We start from the raw sequence: 19,610 nt of genomic DNA, 5'->3' as shown, positions 1-19,610 counted from the left end.
GGGTACCATTAGTGAACAATAAAATAATATATACAGTCAAACCTTCCAATAGCGGACACCGTCAGGACCAAAGTTTTTGTCCATTAATAGGGAGTGTCCGCTATTGGGGAGTCTGAATTTACAGTGGCATTTTAATTTTGTATTTAAAACATACACATACCACAAATAGTGCATAGTTCTAAATTAAATTAATGAAGAATGTTTATATAAGTGAACTTAACTAATAAGTAAATATTCGGCTGAATCTTTGAAGAAAAAAATTGGAAGGCATTTGAAAATTGTTTTCTCTAGCTAAACAAAACCAGTCCAGCACAATGGAATCAATGTCGCTGATTTTCAGCACCTTTTTTGTTTTGGATTCTAGCAAAATGTAGCTCAATCCGCTACTTTTCACTTAATCTGGCAATACTGTACCGATTCATCATCAACGTCTGGAGGAAAAGGAGGTGGAGCCGATGCGCGTAAGCCAAAATTTAGTAGGAAGGGGGGGGGGTTAAGTTGCATGCACAACAGTATTTTTTTCTCTCTCAGTATTTTTACTCTCTCGTGCAAACTGATAAAGCAAGGTATTTTGTAAAAAAAGAAATATTTTTTTTCTTCTGTCCATTGGTGGAATATTGTGCAAGAAATGAAAATAAAATTTTTATAAGCTTCAACTAAAAAGTTTGACTTGAATGGCTCCCGTTTTCGGGTGTTAACCCTCTTATCGGTACTGGTTAGCCCCAGAACATCGTAAAGGAGTAGAAAAAATGCTTGCCACAAAAGCAGTGCTGAGCAAAAGCTTACCAAAGCTTACAAAACTCGGTTGATTTACTGTCAGCTAATGGGGAGTGTCCGCTATCTGGGAGTATCCGTTAAGGGAGGTTTGACTGTATAACAAAAATAGCTATACTCAGAAAATTTAAAGCATTTGAAATTTTATCTTTCAGAGTAAGTGAAGTAAACTATTCACTTTTAAAACTAAAATATGAAAATAATAATTCAATAATTCATTGAGAAAACATTTGATGCCTTATAAGTAAAAATATATGTTTTTTTTTCTTTAACACATAAAAATGTAACAAACATAAACACTTTGCTAAAAGAAAATAACGAGAAATATTCCTACTCACATCCAAAACTGAACCTTGTGAAAACTGCCAAAGCCATTTTTTCAAACAGATGAGAGCCTTTTTTAAAACAGTACTCAGTGCTGATTCATATGAAGATCTAAATCCACAAAGTAAATAAATAAATATATAAAAAAACAAACTTATTTCATTTTAAGGGGGAAAATATCAAAGACAGTATCAAACTATCAACTTGTTGAATGTAGTCTACAAGCTTACTCGATTCAATGTTTCTTTGCAGAAATGAGTATATTTGTCATACGCAGGTATAAATATGCAGTTTTTGCTTTTTAAGGAGGTAAGAAGAAATAATAACTATTAGCAAATACAAATTTATTTCTTTAATTCATAGTATTTTCTACCATATTACATATTAAATTATAATTATAAATTTTTAATTTCATATTTTATTCATTGTTATGTATGCAGAAAGGCTCAGGCATGTTGACAATTCTAAATCAATACTGACAGGTTAAAGTCATGTTGCATTGTTGCGTCAGTATATAAAATATTCTCTCAATTCAAATGTGACATGGAAAAACCTTGATTAACTGTTCACATAGCTTGGTTTCAGTTGTCAGTTTTCAACTTACAGTTTTAGAGAAAAAGTAATTGCTGTGTTTGTACAATATGTGACACACTGTTCTAAAATAAAGGTATATTCTGTTTGTTCTCATGGGAAAAAGAGCTAGAATAAGCAGGTTCTTAATACTTGGCAAAAAATATCGTTTGAGCTTCAAGTGTGCTTGTTAAACATTATTTTACTTTGGCAAAAGTTTGATGATATATTTTTCGAACTTAGTGTGGTTATTTTGAACTGCATTAATATAATATTGAACTAGGCTTTATCCTCTCAGGTCATTCATTCATTAGTTTCATCTTATTTAGCTTTGATCACTAAATCCATAGTCTGAAACATCTATTTTTTTTTTATTGATACGAACACTCAATTTTTCCTATTCTTCCAAACAAAATTCATTTGAAATACAATAATTACAGAAATAAATTTTATAAACCAAATGAAAAATAGAGAACTCCGATTGATCAATAGCATCCCTTTGGTAATTTGGTCGTAAATCAGAAATCTTCTGCATTTCTATTTTTGACTAAACAGGATTAGAACTAAAAAGGACCGAAAGGAATATGGCCTAAAGCAAGATCCAAATCAAGAGGACATGACTTGAAGAAGTATTAGACTAATTAATAACATCCATGTTCTGGTCAGGATTTGAGTGCTGGCATGTGACTTAGATGTCTTGTGCTCTAGTGACTACGCCACTGCCACTAAATGGCTAAAATAATGAAGCAGAAAACATAAAATCAACTGAAAAGTAAATACAAAAAAAAGTACCTGTTATCTTTCTCATGAAAATTGACAGAACATACACCTTCAAAAGCTTTGAACAAGTGTGCAGCATATTCACAATCCGCTTGGTGACTGGGCCCAGCATCATTCAAGTTCAAATTAAGACAAAAATCAAGTTGCTTCGCAAATACAGGTAAAAGGTCACTGAAAATATTAAATAAATGATTATGAAAATGAGATATTATGACAAACATAGCACAATTTATGAAGTCGAGCCATACATAGAATGTTTGAGAGTAGCATTCATTATTTTATACAATATCTCATTCAGTAAATTACCGCCCATTAACCAGGGCTAAAGCAGAAATATGTGAAATACACCCCCAGCTCAGTCATTTCCAGCCGAGGACAGCAGTTTCGTGCTTATTAGCACTCATCAGCCCGGCACAGGAAAGTGACTGAGCTGGAGATGGAAAACCTCTTAAGGAAGCCAAGAGTGCGAAACAAACTGGTAGCTAATATAGAATTAGCAGACCAGACGAGTGACCGATTGAGTTAATTTACTGAATATACCTTGCCTTGCGTTCAATCTTCGAGTTTAACCGAACCATTGCTTTGGTCACTCGTCTGGTCTGCTAATTCTATATTAGCTACCAGTTTGTTTCGCACTCTTGGCTTCCTTAAGAGGTTTTCCATCTCCAGCTCAGTCACTTTCCTATGCCGGGCTGCTGAGTGCTAATAAGCACGAAACTGCAGTCCTCGGCTGGAAATGACTGAGCTGGCGGTGTATTTCACGTAATATCTCATTATTCCATAAAATGCCAGCTTCTCATACAAAGTATTCTATCGAAAGGAGGTTTCTCATGCTAGGCATTCCATAGAAAGATTTAATACTGGTGTTAATAATGAGTGATTGATATGTACATTTTGAGAACAAATACTTGAGTTTGATGCTTAAAAATCTAAACCGGAAGCTACTCTACTGGGGGGGGGGGGGTCGCTGATCATAGCAACAACTATATCAGAGAAATTTTCAGGGGGCTCTTGCTCTTGGGGAACCTTTGTTACTGGGAGTGGGGGGGGGGGGCACTACTGCTAAACCTATGTGCTAATTTTCCACATGAAATTTTGGATAATATTAAACCAATCACAATGAACAACTGATAGCAAAGAATAGAAAAAAAGAACATTCCTTCAATAGTATCTGATGTTTTTAAGTGTATGCACATGTTACTTTTATTTAATAGAAATTTTTATGATATATACTTTTGATTTATTAAAATTAACACCTACATTTTTTTCTTTGATGCCTTGATTTAAATTCTCATTTTTAAGTATTGCAGATCACAATAAGATGCAACATTTATCAGACATTAGAACCATCTTTTACTTAAATGGAAACACTAATTATAAAGCATAAAAAATCTTTTAATATAAAACAAAGAAATAATTCATCCTTGATAAAAGCAGGGTTACATTACAAGTAAAAGATACTTGCTGGCAAATGAAAAATTATACTTGCAAAAAAAAAAAAAAAAAAAAAAAAAAAGATATTTATGAAAATAAACCTTTAAGACAGCAGATAATGATAATGACTTAGAATGGGATACATTAAAAAACACAAACAAAATCAGCAATGCTAGGTAGTTCTGAATTACACGCTGAATTTTGTAAATATGTGTAGCAAGGGAAAATTCAGATGCATGATTCTGGAATCTAAGTTGGCACACTGCAATCATACCATAAAGCAAAGTTTCCCAAACTGTGGTCCGCAGACCTCTGGGGTCCGGAGGTCTGCGTTAGGAGTCTATGCCAGGGGATCCACGGTGCTATCCAGCTAAAACGTTTAATATAATTGAGATTGAAGGACCAGTAACGATATTTTAATTCAAAAAGAAAGTACATTTATGAGTAATAAAGAAGTTCTTGTTTATGTGCATACAGGACTCAGCAGTCCCCCCCTCCCTTGGATCTCTCGGAAGTACATGTTAATAAAATAAACATAAAATTAATTAACATACACATACATAAAATTAATTACATTACGTGTACATAAAATTAATTAACATGTACAGGAATGAAAACAACCCAAAAGCAAAAAAGAGGAAAATTTACGCGGCTTAAAATGAGGACATATATTTTTCTTAATATTACACAAAATTATATCACATTGATACTATACTATCTTTTAAATACTAATCGATTTGGCTGCATCACGCAATAGTGTCAATTTTTCTTATTTTACAGAAAAATACATTTTTTTTCATTAAAAACATTTGATTTTATAGTATTGAACGAGTGAGAACACTAATTCTAAAACTAGGTTTGTTCGTAAAGTAAAAATTTACAACAGAGTGAAAATCTAAAATTTCTTAATATGGTAGAACATACTTTTCATAGTAAGAATTGAAAATAAATAAATATGTATGTGCATAAATGCATATATAAATGATTTGTTATCTTTTTCCTTGCATTGGGACCCAAAATTTGGTTTTAAAAACTTCCTAATACAATTTCGAGACCAAAAGAACAACTTGTAGCTGCCTTATTTAATCATGAAATTCCAAACATTTTAACAGGCTGTAAAGCCTAAACCATTTGAGATTTACCATGAATATTTTTTACACTTTCTTAAATACATAGAAAAAAAAAGTAACCATGCCAAGTTTCAATAAAATTCGAGACAGCGATTTTAAATCCTAGCCATTTTTTGATTGACTTTTTCATTTTTTTAAAAATAAATTAAAGAAATAAAAATATTATTGAAATGTTGAATAAAATAAGCAAATATAAGGTAGTATATAGTAAAAAAACATTCAACATTAAAAATGATTCAACTATTTGCAGAATGCAAAAAGATTGAAATCTCAAACAAGGCATGCAACTTTCGGCGCAGCAGGTATTTGACGTCGTTGGCACGATTCCAAAACATACGATTTTGGCAGATACAGTGAAACCTGCATACAACGATACTGTTGGGATCTTAGAAAAACATTGTTATAGACAGCTTATCATTATAGACAGTTCAATAATTTGTGCTGACAATTTGCTGGGAAGAATGAAAATATCGTAACAGACAGGTTTATTGTTATAGACAGTATTGTTATGCACAGGTTTCACTGTATCGCGGAGGATAAAGATTCGAAGGGGAAAAATAGAAATAATAAGGAAACGGGGACTGAAAATTAAGAAAAATCGGAATCCTTTCCGATTTTTGAGAAAAATAAGAGAGCTATGAGGCATGAAAGAGGCAAAAAAAAGAGGAAAGACTTCAAAAATCAACAGAAAAAGCCGGAAAAATCTCATCCCTGTAAATCTGGTTTAAACGAAAGAAAAAAAAGTTATTTGGTTTTTTTTTTACCAACCTAGATTTGGCAGAGTTACTAACATTTTTGCAAAGATCCCTAGCATGTCGTACGATGATATCGTAAAACTATCGATACTATATCACTACGTCACGGTATCACGATATTCTACGGTGTCTGATCCGGCACAGGGTGTGATATTGCGATATCGTAAACGACATTGTGACGACGCAGTAGAATTGATTTGCCAATATCTTCCTATATCGTTAATGCGGCATTGTGAGAATATCGTGGCCTACAATTCTGATATTCCAACATCGCTTCACGTTGTCTCGCCGGCGGAGACCGATGTATGCCATCTTTGAAATTTGGTTTTTAAATCGCTTTCACAACCTAAAAACAGTGGAAATAAAAGAAAAAATACAAAAAGTGGAAAATCGCAGATCCGCGGAAGATTTTCATTCCTGCATGTAGTGTACTGCTTGGAAGTACACAACATGTTAATTCATTTTATGTACACGACGTTCATATTGTTATGAAACTATACGAAGTAAAATGCAAACACTGAGGCATACTTTTACAGCTGTGAAGGCTGATCAAATCCTAATCACAGCATTACGGCGCTGCCAGGGTAGGTCTGCCTTAACCATAGTTAATAATTAAAATCCAAGTACGGCATGAAAATACAACTCATACGAAAAATTAACATACTAAACTAGGCCAACAGTGTTCAGTAACTTCAAAAGTTCATGCTTATTAGTAAACTTGTTGTAGAAATTTGGTGATAACATTTTTATTCCTATAGAATTTCACTTCCTTAATTAAAAATAAAAATGTAAGCAACGAAAACTAGACATAAGATCTAAAAATATATAAAACAATGAATAAATAAATGTAAAGGAAAAACGTAAAATATAATAGGAAAAAAAAAGATTTAACTGTGCTACATCATTTGTTTTTGCGTGCACGCAGGGGGGGGGGGGAGCGAAGTTTGTAATTTTTCTGTGAGGGTCCGCAGAGGTCTAAAGTTTGGGAACCTCTGCTATAAAGCAAAGCAGGGCAAACAATTTTTTACGGGAGAATGTTATCTTATATAGATTAAAGGTTAACTGATAAGAAAAAACAAATTTACTTTAACAGTTAAAGAATACAAAAATATCTCACAGAAATACATTTGATGCCATATCATAGCAAAGAAGTGTGTGCCACATTTTGAGAGTTTCAACCATTAATAGTTGCATGTCCTGTGGGAGTAACTTTCCATCACTAAAATAAAAAGGAAATATTTATAAAATATACAAACATTTCAAAATTAATGTGATCATACAGTGGTTCATTTAGGTAAAATCATATAATTTCATTTCACATTATGCAATATTGTTTACTCATCAGCATTACTTTCATTGTTAAGAATAAGGTATATTAATTAACTGGAATGGTAGTGGCAAACTAGTTTAAACAAATATAGTTTTCTAAACTATCAACTTTTTTTTTTATAGTACATTTCAAGATTCATGTCTAGGTGATTAGTTTCGTATCAACCAATTTTCAACAAAAATAAAAAAAGAAGTACATTATGGGACCTAAAATTCACAATTCTGAAATCCAAAAGATATTTAAAATAAAGCCAGAAAGGAAACAAAAAAAAAAAAAAAAAAAATTTAAAACACTGATTTATTGATGGTTGCTTCAATTTCTGAACTTGTCAATGATTTCAGCTCTAGTAATTTTGAGTCTAGTAATGAAAGTGTCTTTTGGGAACTCATTGAAAAGGGGAAAGTTATTGGTGTTTAGTAGAGTTACCATCACAATAACATTGTTAAGGTAACACAAGATAATACATCACCAAAAACATTTCTTTTTTACACAAACTCCCTACAAAAAAAAATCTTCTTTCTTTTGCAAAAGTGTGTAATATCCTCTCTGCCCCCCCCCCCCCTCCTTCTCTCAACTTCATTACTTTCTTTAATGTACCCAAAAAGCTTTTTTCATTGTTTTTGTAAGGATTGATAAGGGGGAAAAAAACAAACAAACAAGACATAAATGTTATCAAACTTTCGGAAAATTGTGGCAGGTATCGCATGACATGATAGTTTTTGCTAATTTTGGAGTCGGGATCTAAAATTAGGAAATAAGCGTTCCAGATTTGGAGTCCCATACTATAATAATAATAGAGTCTACAAAGAATTTTTAAGTCTAATGGAAAAAATAAAAACATACTAACACTGCTAAAATCAAAAGCATCAATCAAAGTTAAAATCAAATTGAGACTTGAAGTAATCATGATTAAAAAAATCTTTCAAGGAGAAAACTAACATTTAGAAAAGAAAACATACATCGTGCAGCACAACAATAATTAGAAACAAAAATAGTTACTTACGAAGGCTCTATAGTTAAATAAACATTGATATTAGACACTATTCCAAAGTTTTGCACCTGGAAAAAATAAATGAATTGAATGCCATAGTTAAACATATTACAAAATAGATTGGTTGTTTATGCAGTAAAATGCTTTTACAAGTATAAACCTGAATAAGACTAATTCCTCACTTTACGAGGTACAATTTGCACTACAAAAAAAGTGTTATCAAACCTACACTAGTCTGCTACTTTCTTCCTTCAGCCTTTTTCAACTCCTCAAACTAAAAACTTTTCTGTTTAAAAGACAAACTATTTTAGCTGACTTGTCATCATGCATTTCATTTGCGGATTTTAACTTCTTTGTTTTTGTTTAGTAATTAATTTCTTGGGCTAAGATTTAACATACCTCAAAACATATTGTAATTTCCAAGTCTGAATAGTTGACTGGAAAAAAAAAAGCTCAGTTTTAAACTATTTTACAATAAACTCAAACTCCTATGTTTCAACAGGTTTTCAAATTTGACTGTTTGAGATTTGTCATGAAAGATTTCGGACTCCCTTCTTATGCGAAATAAATGTTTCAATTTTCTGCTCCAAGCATTCCACTTATTTGACTTTTAGTTAAAATGTTGCCAACAACACGTCTTTTTGCTAATGCTCAGTTCCATAAATAAAACATTTTGTTGAATTACAAAGCCTGACAGAGTTATTTCATGAGCATAAAACTACATCTGACTAAGTTTTGGTGTTTTCCCAAAATTTTCAAATGGTTTTATTGCATCAAAGTTGGGGAACCTTATCTGGCAGCATCGTAATGCTGGGATTAAGATCTGCGTAGCCTTCACAACGCTGTCAGATGCCCCAAACATGGATGACATATTTTTAAATATGAGTTTTCCTGTATTTTCTAAACAGAATCTTATAAAAAATTCAAACCAAGCTCTAGTCAGAGTTTTTTTAAGATGCAGAGAATCATCAGCCTTCATGTCACATGTTTATGAGGCAACTGGTTAAGGCACTCTTGGCCACACCAATTCTCAGTCCAATTTTGCATCATTAGAACCCAAGTGCCTCTATCTGGTGCTGAAACTGGGCATCAAAAACTATCCTAGTAATGGCATGTGCCAATAGTGGTGCCACACAAAGGAATAGTTGCTGTTCTCTGGGGAATACATGAGGTCTACAAATAATGAGGAGCCAATGGGCGGCCTCTTTAGAAACAAATATAACTATAGCAGAACTCTTTGATTATTAATACAAATATAGTCAAATCACATTTTAACAAAAACCATCAACTGCACTGGTCTTGTGAATAATACTAAAATTAAGCAAATGCATCATTAATAAGATATTTTTAGTGTTGAATATGCTATTGGATCAACCTGACAAAAAACTGCAACATTGAAAAAAAAGAGAAAAAAAATCTTGCTTGATATCTTGTTAAAGTCCACACCTCAAACATTACAGCAAGACACTAAAACCAGTCGGGTCCAAGGTACAACAGAACCTGATGTTAGTTTAAGAGACTATTGCTCAGAAAAATATGCAGGAGTTATTTATGTGGTGATATAAGGTAATATGAGCAGAGATGTTTCTTTTTATTAATTTATTTATTTTTTTCAGAATTATTTTCTTTTTTGAGTCTTCATCAGAAACAAGATACATAAAACTCAAACAAAGAAATACATTGCAAATGTTTAGCATACCAAATACTCAGCTAATCCTCTTGATGATGAAGCTATGATTCTTAATAGTTTCATCGCACCTGGAGCAGGGTAGTGGTAATTCACAGTATGAGTTAGCTTAGCACAATCTGAAAAGAAAGTTCATGAGTATGAGCATAACATGTTGAAAGGAACACTTTTACAACACATTTTAAAGTTTTGATACTAATTAAGTTCTAGGTATCTTAGCAATAGCAGTTGTAAATGAATGTTCTGAACAAGAAGTTCTGTCTAGAACTAGACGAGCCTACTTTCCCGTATACCCATACTACTTTCTAGTACCTGATCAATATTCTCAAAAATAGCTAAAATCGCAAATTTTTTCAAACATATTTTTTAAATACTTTAAGCTGATTTCTAGGAATAAAATATTCCTCACTCATCTAAAAAAATTAAATGCGTAAAAAAGAAAAATAGCAGCAACTTTTAAACAAAGCAGCTAATACACTTTTTTCCATTAAAAAATTCTTTAACAGCTTTCAAAATGTAAAAATTTAAAATTAATAAGCTCATTAAAATAAATACAGTATATCAAAAAAAAAAATCTTTTCTTTTTCCCCTGTTACTAAAAAACAATTTTTTAAATGAATTAATGCACTTACCAAAGTAAATAAAAACAATAAAATGTCAACTTAAAGAAATAATTTTCATTGTCAAAAAAAAAAAAAAATCGTCTGCGCATATCTTTATGTAGAAACATAAATGACTTCGAGTTTATTCGCCGAAAACTGAATACCTAAATCAAAACTTTAGCGCAAAAATAAAAACAAGTCAGATCAACAATAATTATTTCACAGTCAAAACCATAGCTGCGGAGTCGGAGTAGGAGTCAATCTCATTTTGGGGGGTAAAGGAGTCGAATTTATAAGAATCGGAGTCAGTCATTTGTCCTCCGTGTATAAATTTTTGCCAAAGCTACGAAGTCAGAGTCGAAGTCGGGGAGTCGGAGTCCGATTAATTATCGGGCATAGGAGTCGGAGTCAAGTGCCCCTAAATTCTCGGAGTCGAAGTCTGTAGTTTGGCGTCAAGAGCTATTTCCAACAAACTTTGTTTGAAAAAAATCCACCTTCAAGTACGGAATCTACATTGACTTTCAGTTTCCCCGTAGGCGCTAATGTTAAGGGATTTGAACTGTTCAAAATTGAACGGAAAATTGTTCAAATCAAAAAGATATTTTATATACAAGTTTTTCATCAAAAGCTTTTTCCTACAAAGTTTGTTTGAAGCAAATTCGTCTCACAGTTCGGAATTGCCTTGAATTTCCCCGCAGGCGCTAATGTTAAGTTTTTTTGAACTGTTCAAAATTGAACAAAACATAGTTCAAATCAAAAAGTGAAATATGGGAATGAGGTGTCCTCGCCGAGATCTGTCGAACAAAAAAAAGTTTGTTCGAATCGGATTATTCATTCAAAAGTTATTAGGTGGGGACAGACAGACCGACAGACATTTTTCCCCATCTCAATACCCTACTTTGCAATTTTTAATTTTTCAATATTTATTTAATTATTTTATTTGTTTTTGACTTTTTTTTGTTTTTTGCGATATTTTCAAGATGCATTAAACCTTCTTTCATGCTTTTTTCTTCTTTTTCCGACTTTTACTGGGAAAGTAGGCTAAAAAATAAGAAAATTTCATCAGAGCGATGACGAAAATTAAAACTAACATAAAATACTTACCAACAAAATTCCATTGTAGAGGTAAGAATGTTTCAAAAATATATTGCAATAAATCAGGATGGTTTGCAACCTAGAATAGTAAAAAAGACATTACATGGGATATAATATTCAAATAAAGGCATTTAATGCATATTATGATTGAAATACAAATAAAAATATCAAAAACATAAAATAGTTATTTAAACTGATATGCTTTCAAACTGTAACTGACAGAAACACTGCTGTAAATGTAAATAAGTTCATAAACTATTTTTTTTAATAGTAACAAGTTTTAACTATAGCAAGCTCTTAAACAAAGTTTTTCAAGAATAAAATGTAATAAATCAGCATTATTAGCAGTAGCTTAACAAGGGGTTGGCAGGAGTAGCTCTCGCCAGGGGAGCAGCAGCCAGGGGGGCGGCATTTTGACTGATTAAAAAAAAATTAAGAGGGTTTTTTTTTTTTTGATTATTGAATTTAAAAAATGCTATAAAAATTGAAAAGAAAAAAGCTATAGGGTGTATATATATGCATACACATACATAACACATAACATTTTTGGCATCATTGAAAACAATTCTAAAAAAGAAAATTAAAAAAAAAAAATACAATGCTACCTCCTATTTGTCAAATCAATTAATAAAAATGTTCCAAAAAAAAAGGGGGGGAGGGGGGGAGGTCACAATGAACTCCGCTGACTTTCCATGTGAGCGACACTAGGGGGGAGAGGGGCGAATTTCTTTCTTTTGCCAGGGGCACTAGGCCCCATAGTTAGGCTACTGGTTATTAGCTACCTGGAATTGTAATATAAGAGACTGCAGAAGTAAAGAGACAAAAATGCAAAGCACTGAGCCAGTAGCCACAGAGCTAGTAAGGGACCTTGGAGGACCTTGGAACCATAATAAATGTTTTAACATGATCAGTCAACAGTTAGCATATCTAGAGGATCTTCACCCAGCCAGCATTAAACCTATAAGCAGTCAATCACAAGTTCAGGGCTTAAACTGATTGGGCTCCCCCATCCTAAAATGCATATACTAAAGCTGTCATATTAGTGTACTTTCTGGTACAATACTAAATACTAACATTATAATAAAAGCAGGGCTGCAGAGTCAGAGGGGAAATGACAGACTCTGACTCCTGAAATTTTAGAACCTCTGACTCTTGACAGGGGGGGGTGCGAGGGGGTAACCAACTGAGGATTTTAAAGAAGAAAGTTTTTACTACTGAGAAATTTGTGACTCTTGACTCTGATGCCTTTATCTCAAAATCAGTCTGACTTTGCAGCCCTGAAAAAAAGAGAATTTTCCTGGGATAACTGTTTTCTTAGCCCATATTAATTTGTTAAATCAAGAAAACTAACTTACCTGACTTGCAGATTCTTCAGAGTGCTGGGCCAAGCGTGAACAAATTTCTATGATTAGGTGGCAAACTTTTGGTGGGGGGCGCATTACTCTAAGTATGTAATTAAATCTAGGAAGAATATCAATACGAAGCAAACCCTATAAAAGATAAATGTGTTTGTAAACAAGATTATTTTGAAGTCTATTTTTATGTGTAAAGTATAAAAGGAAAAAAACCTACTTTTAAATTTAAAAATGTTGCTTAACACTGACATAACAATAGAACAATTAATTAAGACAAAAACAAATTTATTATTTGAAAAGATTGCAATTAAAAAAAAATAAAAATAAAAAAAACTTTATTCACAGCAGAATTTGTATATGAAAAGCACAACAGAGGCAAACACATTTTAAAGAAGTAATGAAACATCGCAAATGAATTTTAAAATCTGTAAATATAAATAAATATTTCAATACTTTCAAAAACAAAAATGCACTTAAGAATACTGATACTACACATTTCCAATATGTTAAAAAAGATACAATTTAAACAAAAACATTTGATTTTGATTAATATTTCAAAGGATCACTTTCTTGACCTCGTTTTACTTACCTTAACAACATCCAGTTTGATTAAATCAGCATCAGTAAGTTCCTCAATACAAACATCAGGTTCATCAAGTTCTTGAGGCTCAAGTTGTGGCATCAAATGTCCCATTAGCCAACAATACGTTTTGTGTAAGCATGCCTATTATATCAAAAAAAAAAAAAAGATGGAAAATAAATTCTACTCTACTTTAAATACAGTGAAATCTTATTACAACGAATACCAATGAAATAAAATATATGTTTCAACAAAAAAATTTTCAGTTCCAATTAATTTGTATTATTTTGCTTGAATTGCATTACAATGAAACTGAACAAAATTTGTGGTTCCTTGAAGTCTATTGTACACTTATCATAGTGATTAAGAGGCAAATTTATTTAAAAAGCATATACTTTGCGAATTTACCAGAAGAGAAGAAACAACATCTAAATTTGCAGAACAGAGAAAACATTTACTTCAATATTTTTATTTACTTCATTTTAATAATGAAAAACTTTAAGCATTACGTTGGTGAATTTAAAATTATAAATTAAGAAAAAAAAAAGCAGATCCTTGTTTAGATTCTTAAATAATTTGAGGACAAACCAAAGATTAATTAAGTTGAACTAGCTTATAACAAGCCCTGATTTACTGAGATTTAACAATGAAATCTGAAATATTTGATTGGTACAATGTTAAATCTTTGGTAGGGTAACTTGCTTTTAATGCACAAACCCCTCTTAAAGCGAGCAATATTTTTGTGATTCGCAATGTTTATTGACTTTCAGCTCAGTAAATCCTTTTTGAAAAAACTTTTTGAACAAAACAAAATGTTTGTGATAAGTCATAAACCCTGAGAACAAATGATGGCCTATCAAAAGAAAAAGATGTAGAATAGAGAACTGTTTGAAAATTAAATATTGATCCACAAAGTGTAATCATTTCTGAGGACATTGTAGCTAGGCCTGTCATTTCAATGTTTTTGAAAGGGGGGAGGGGGGGGGGTCAGAGGGTGCATATTCAATACAAATTGTACCGAAAAACAACCAATACCATGCACTCATATGTAAGTACATTAATTTGTCAAAGCCAAGGGAAACATTTGAAATGCTTTGCATTAAAAATAATTTAATTTTCTTTTTAATGTAAAGTCTATAAAGGAACAAAACCGTGACAGCTAAATTTTTGGAGGAAAATGCAATATGACTGTTGCACACATGCATAGCATAAGCTTTGGGTGAAAAGCAACAGCAAAATTTCTCATTTAAAAAGTTTCATGTAATAATTTGATTGATCGAATGTATAAAATATCGTCTTCAATATACAGTTAAATGAAATTTAGTAGTAAAAAATATTTTAAAAGTTATTTAGTACAACAGAAGAAATAAAACAATTGCATTTCATAAACAGTTTGAAGCATAAACTCAAAAATATCACAAAATACTTCAGAAAATTTAACAAGCATACTTCATCAGCTTTGCAGATCAAGAACCCATGCAGAGCAGACACTGTTGCAGCTACTGACATGAGTGAACTGTCATCTAAAGCCCACCTTAACAACGGCACAATGCCAGCATCTAAAACCATGGGTAATAGAGGGGCATCAAAACAGTTGTCCATCATGCCATACCAGTACTGCAAACGAAAATTTAATTGCATTACATTGACAATGATTCTTATTTCAAAGTAAACACTAAATATTTGTTAGTAAATTTGACAAAATGCCATACATAAAACAAAAGGGTAAAAATAGGGGCGACAAAATAGTTGTTCATTATGCCACACTAGTAATGTAAAAATTCACTTAATTAAAAAATAATTTTTATAATTTAAAAATAGAAACTTAACAGCTGAAAATGAATGAAACAATGCCTGCATCTAAAATCATAGGATACCACAGACGCATCGAATCAGTTTTCTATCATGCTTTACTAATATTGCAAATTGGAATTTACGTCCATATTATTAACAATAAAAAAAAATTCGTTTCAAAGTCAAAACTAAATATTTGTTAAGAAATATGGCACAATGCCAACATTTAACTACGGGTAAAAAAAGTGACCACAAAACAGTTGCCTATCATGCTACACTACTAATGTAAAAAATACACTTCATTAAAAAATGATTTTAATAGCAACTTCAAAATAGAAACTGAATAACTGTTAATGAATATGGCACAATGCCTGCGTCTAAAATCATAAGATAAAAGAGGAGCGTCAAAACAAATACCCAACATGCCATATCAGTGCAGTAAATTCATAGGTATTTAATTAACAGTGAAAACTAATTTCAAGTCAAACACTAAATAAACGTCAATAAATATGCAAATACAATATTCAAACTGTGCTTTCAACTGTTTTAAAGAGATGCCTGAGGCACTACTTTTTAGAATGCTAATTTTCTTGTTTTTTCACCCAAGAAAAAAAAAATGAAAAAAGAAGGGAGATTTTATGTATTTCAATTGACTTTTCACTAAAATATTTGCCATTTTTTTACAATTGATTATAAAATAGTTGTTTTGGTCATGTTTTGTCTAAAATAGTCGCCATAGCCATCTTTGCTTCAATATAGTAGCTTCAGTTGCCTTGTTTAGTTGTCAGTGGCAGCCCGGAAGTTACAAAAACAGACCTTAAAAATCGAAAGATAACGTTCACTTTTTGTTATTTTTTTTATACAATATGACATATAAGTTTACCAAAATGATAATAATAATAATTTTTTTAAAAAATCAAACTTTTGTATACTTGTGATTTTAGCTTCTATTTCTTTCTAACAAAAAGGTTTTGTTTCATTTCTCATAATGCAGCATGCTTAAAAATAGAATTTACACTAGGACGCTCTTTTAAGGATAATAAACTTATATAATATGCTTTTTTTCAACCAGTACAACTTTAGTTTTTAAAAGTATAAATAAAACACAAAAGTAGTAGGAAGCAAAAATAAACTTACATTTTCCAATATGTGAGCAATTGTGTGAAGAGCAGTTATCTTCTGAGACTGAATAGTGCTTCGAGCTAAGAGGAAAAGTTCTTCGAGAGAGTAGCCCGGAACCTGGTAAGAAAAGCATAAATCTCTCTTATCCTATTACAAAATACAAAAACAAAGATATTCATAAAAAATAACATAAAAATACAAACTTCCGGTTCCTCCCCGTGATGATGCAGTCCTTCATAGGTAGGAATATCCTTGTCACGAGCAAGCAGTTTTCCTTGAAAATCAAATCTTGCAGCATAGCCAGTCTAATTAAAAATTATAGCATTAATGATGTCAAAAAACATATTATGTGCACATAACACACATTAATACAATTCCTAATCAAAATACTATAAATACTGATTTATCCACGCCTGTAAAAATGATACATAAATGTATTAACATAAGAAGAAAATTTGCAGGATTTTAAGTCATCTTGCTCTGTTCATTTAAAGGATAGACCAAGAGTAAACAGGTTGCTAGAAGGTTTGCCACTTTTTGGTGTTATTCTCTAAAACAAAAAAGTAAACCAATACTATTTACAGATGCCGTCCACTTGGCACCAATTAGTTCTTGCCAAACATCTGATCAAAGTTGTCCAATAGCGCATTTCTTTGCCTGCATCTAGTAAATATCTTCACTGAATGCAGTACAGTTGTTTTTGAATTTAGTGAACAAAGGCTTAGAAACATGTAGATGATTAAGATACCTTTGAGAAGAAACGAAAAGGAAATTACTTTTACGTCAATTGGTTTAGGTTGAGGTAATTCTGTCATCCACTCAAGTTTTTGTTTCTCAATTTTATTCATATTTTTCCACTGCCCTTTATCACTACACTCAAGTAGTTCTTTAGTTTCTTTTGGAATACCTACAATAAAAGAACACCCATTTAAAAATAGTTTGCTTGAAAAGATATAAATGTATTGCAAAAATAAGTTAATAAGTTTCAAAAACACAAACTGCAATAAACTAGAACACATTAACGCATTAGGAAAAGTCCAACAAAACAGTATGGCACACTAGGGCAGACCGGGGCACGTTTACGCAGTGCCCTTTTTTCAATACAATTATATCTGGAGAGCCAACAGTCATAACAGATTGATACTGCTTTGTAGCACATATTTTCACAAGGTTTTGAGCATCAGTCGAGCTTCTATCTAGCATGCAGAAATATGTTTTCAACCAAGTTGAGTAAGTTTTGTGTTGAATGTTTTTAAGTTTATTGTGAATAAATACTACTTAATTAAGAAAAAACAAATATACAGAAATTAGCAGAATTTTATTCGTTTTTAAAACTGAAATGTGATTTTTTTTTTTGCACATTAAAAATAAATCCAAACTTGGCGACGGGGCAAGTTTACTTTTTGACGTCGGAGCACCTTTACACACATACTTACGGTGTCTTACTTCTAAATTACCATTTATTTTTTGATTGAGTTACAAATTCGTATCTTATAGGTTACAATCATGTAGTGCTGTCTTCATCCCCATTCAGTTTTTTCTTTATACACTATTCAGTCTGCATAAATTTTCTTTATTTTAACGAAACGATGGTAAGACATTATGTTCAAACACTAACAGAACCACCTTAGTTGTCAAAATAAATCTGCGGAAACGTGCCCTGTGTCCAGAGCAGATTTATGCAACTGATTTGGACTGAAAAATGATTTTTTTAATGGTTAAAAACACAATCTGAGCAACAACTGAATATACCAATTTTGACTCCATTATCAGGGTGGCGACAGAAACTGGAAAAAAAAGTTCCATGACATTTCCCTGATTTCCCTGATTAAGTTCACCAAATATCCCTGATTTACGTTACCAATGAAAATGATTTCCTTCCTTTGCCCTACCTGAAAAGCAATACATATTTTTAAAAAATGCAGTGTTTAGAACGGTTTAAGCTATTAATTAAAAATATATTTTGAAAAGATGTTTCTTTTTTTCTTTTTTGGTAAAATAGTATATTAAATTATCAACAGAGAAATATTGTAGGAAAGGAAATCCAAAACAAATACTTAACTTCCAGGAACCAGTTAACATAAGAATTCTAAGAAATTATTAAAACCACTCTTACAGAAATATCTGTAATCTGAAGTGACAGTAAATAATACCGTGGCAAAAAAAAAAATTGATTTCCAGTAAAAATTCTATTTTAGCAATTAAATTAAAAACGCCAAGTGATAACTTTTAAGATTTTTTCAGCATTAATTTAAAAAACAAAGATTTTTTTCTTGAAATCGTGATAACAGTATGCTAATTACTTCAAGACAATGAATAAAGGCAAGGGAGCTAAGTCATTAATGACAGCTTCCTCTTTGCCTGTAGGGTTGTTTATTTTACGTAGCTTGGAATGCTTGGAAGGAAAATTCAAGCAAGGTAAAATAAACAACTTTACAGACATAGAAGCTCTTAGGAAACTCATCCTAAGATTGAATACTTTGACCTTGAGGAAAAAAGACGCACAAATATTGGAATGCTTGGAAGGAAAATTCAAGCAAGGTAAAATAAACAACTTTACAGACATAGAAGCAATCTTAGGAAGCTCATCCTAAGATTGAATACTTTGACCTTGAGGAAAAAAGATGCACAAATATGCGGCACTGTATAATCACACCTCATTAATTTTACTTTTTTAAAACAAATAATTGGTGGAAAATTCATAGGGAATCAAAGTCCTTCATTTTGCAACGAAGAAACATTTTTTTTTCCTTCATTTGATCAATTTTCCCTGAATTTTTGTTATTTATTTCAAAATTCCCTGATTTTTCCGTGAGTGATAAAGTTCCCTGACTTTTCCCTGATCTGTCGCCACCCTGATAATCTGCTTTATGAATTCGCCATGTCTAAAATTTCATAAGTTAAAACATGAAAATTAGAAGAAAAAACTTTGAAAAAAATCCACATAAATGTGTCTCGGTCTACCCTACTACAAGATAGAGCTTGAATCAGTTTTTCTGCAACATGAAACAATTTAACAATAAACTTTAAAATAAAGAAAAGATAATTTTTTTAAAACCAATAAAAGATAAAGTATACATTGTTTTTGGATGAAAATTTTACTTCAATTTTTTCCATAGTGCTGGGATGTATGTCAGAATTTTTGTCTATTCTATGTCAAACAGTGGCGGCCATTTAAGGGAGAGGAGGTGAGCAACTGCCTCCACACATTTTCCATCATCAAAGATTGCTTCATCATTAAGAGTTTAATCTTTAAAACATTCTGGGTGAGATTATCCGAACATTAA

At 31.7% G+C, this 19,610-nt stretch overlaps 1 protein-coding gene across 1 annotated transcript in view; it reads right to left on the bottom strand.

Moving 5' to 3' along the window:
• The window catches only part of LOC129217604 (RNA polymerase II-associated protein 1-like), an 81,787-nt gene that overhangs the window by 28,514 nt on the left and 33,663 nt on the right, over nt 1-19,610 (bottom strand). The window contains exons 9-20 of the mRNA XM_054851929.1: nt 17,100-17,230; nt 16,527-16,628; nt 16,339-16,440; nt 14,857-15,024; nt 13,417-13,551; nt 12,828-12,962; nt 11,482-11,551; nt 9,788-9,894; nt 8,101-8,156; nt 6,885-6,986; nt 2,461-2,619; nt 1,113-1,209 (exon numbers count right to left, since the gene is read on the bottom strand). Of these exons, the coding sequence (XP_054707904.1) occupies nt 1,113-1,209; nt 2,461-2,619; nt 6,885-6,986; nt 8,101-8,156; nt 9,788-9,894; nt 11,482-11,551; nt 12,828-12,962; nt 13,417-13,551; nt 14,857-15,024; nt 16,339-16,440; nt 16,527-16,628; nt 17,100-17,230 (1,364 nt within the window). The remainder of the gene's footprint in view (nt 1-1,112; nt 1,210-2,460; nt 2,620-6,884; nt 6,987-8,100; nt 8,157-9,787; nt 9,895-11,481; nt 11,552-12,827; nt 12,963-13,416; nt 13,552-14,856; nt 15,025-16,338; nt 16,441-16,526; nt 16,629-17,099; nt 17,231-19,610) is intronic.

The sequence above is a fragment of the Uloborus diversus genome, chromosome 2, assembly GCF_026930045.1.
Source record: "Uloborus diversus isolate 005 chromosome 2, Udiv.v.3.1, whole genome shotgun sequence".
Lineage (NCBI taxonomy): Eukaryota > Metazoa > Arthropoda > Arachnida > Araneae > Uloboridae > Uloborus > Uloborus diversus.
The sequence above is the reverse complement of the archived record's forward strand: the minus strand, read 5'-3'. Positions and strand labels throughout refer to the sequence as shown.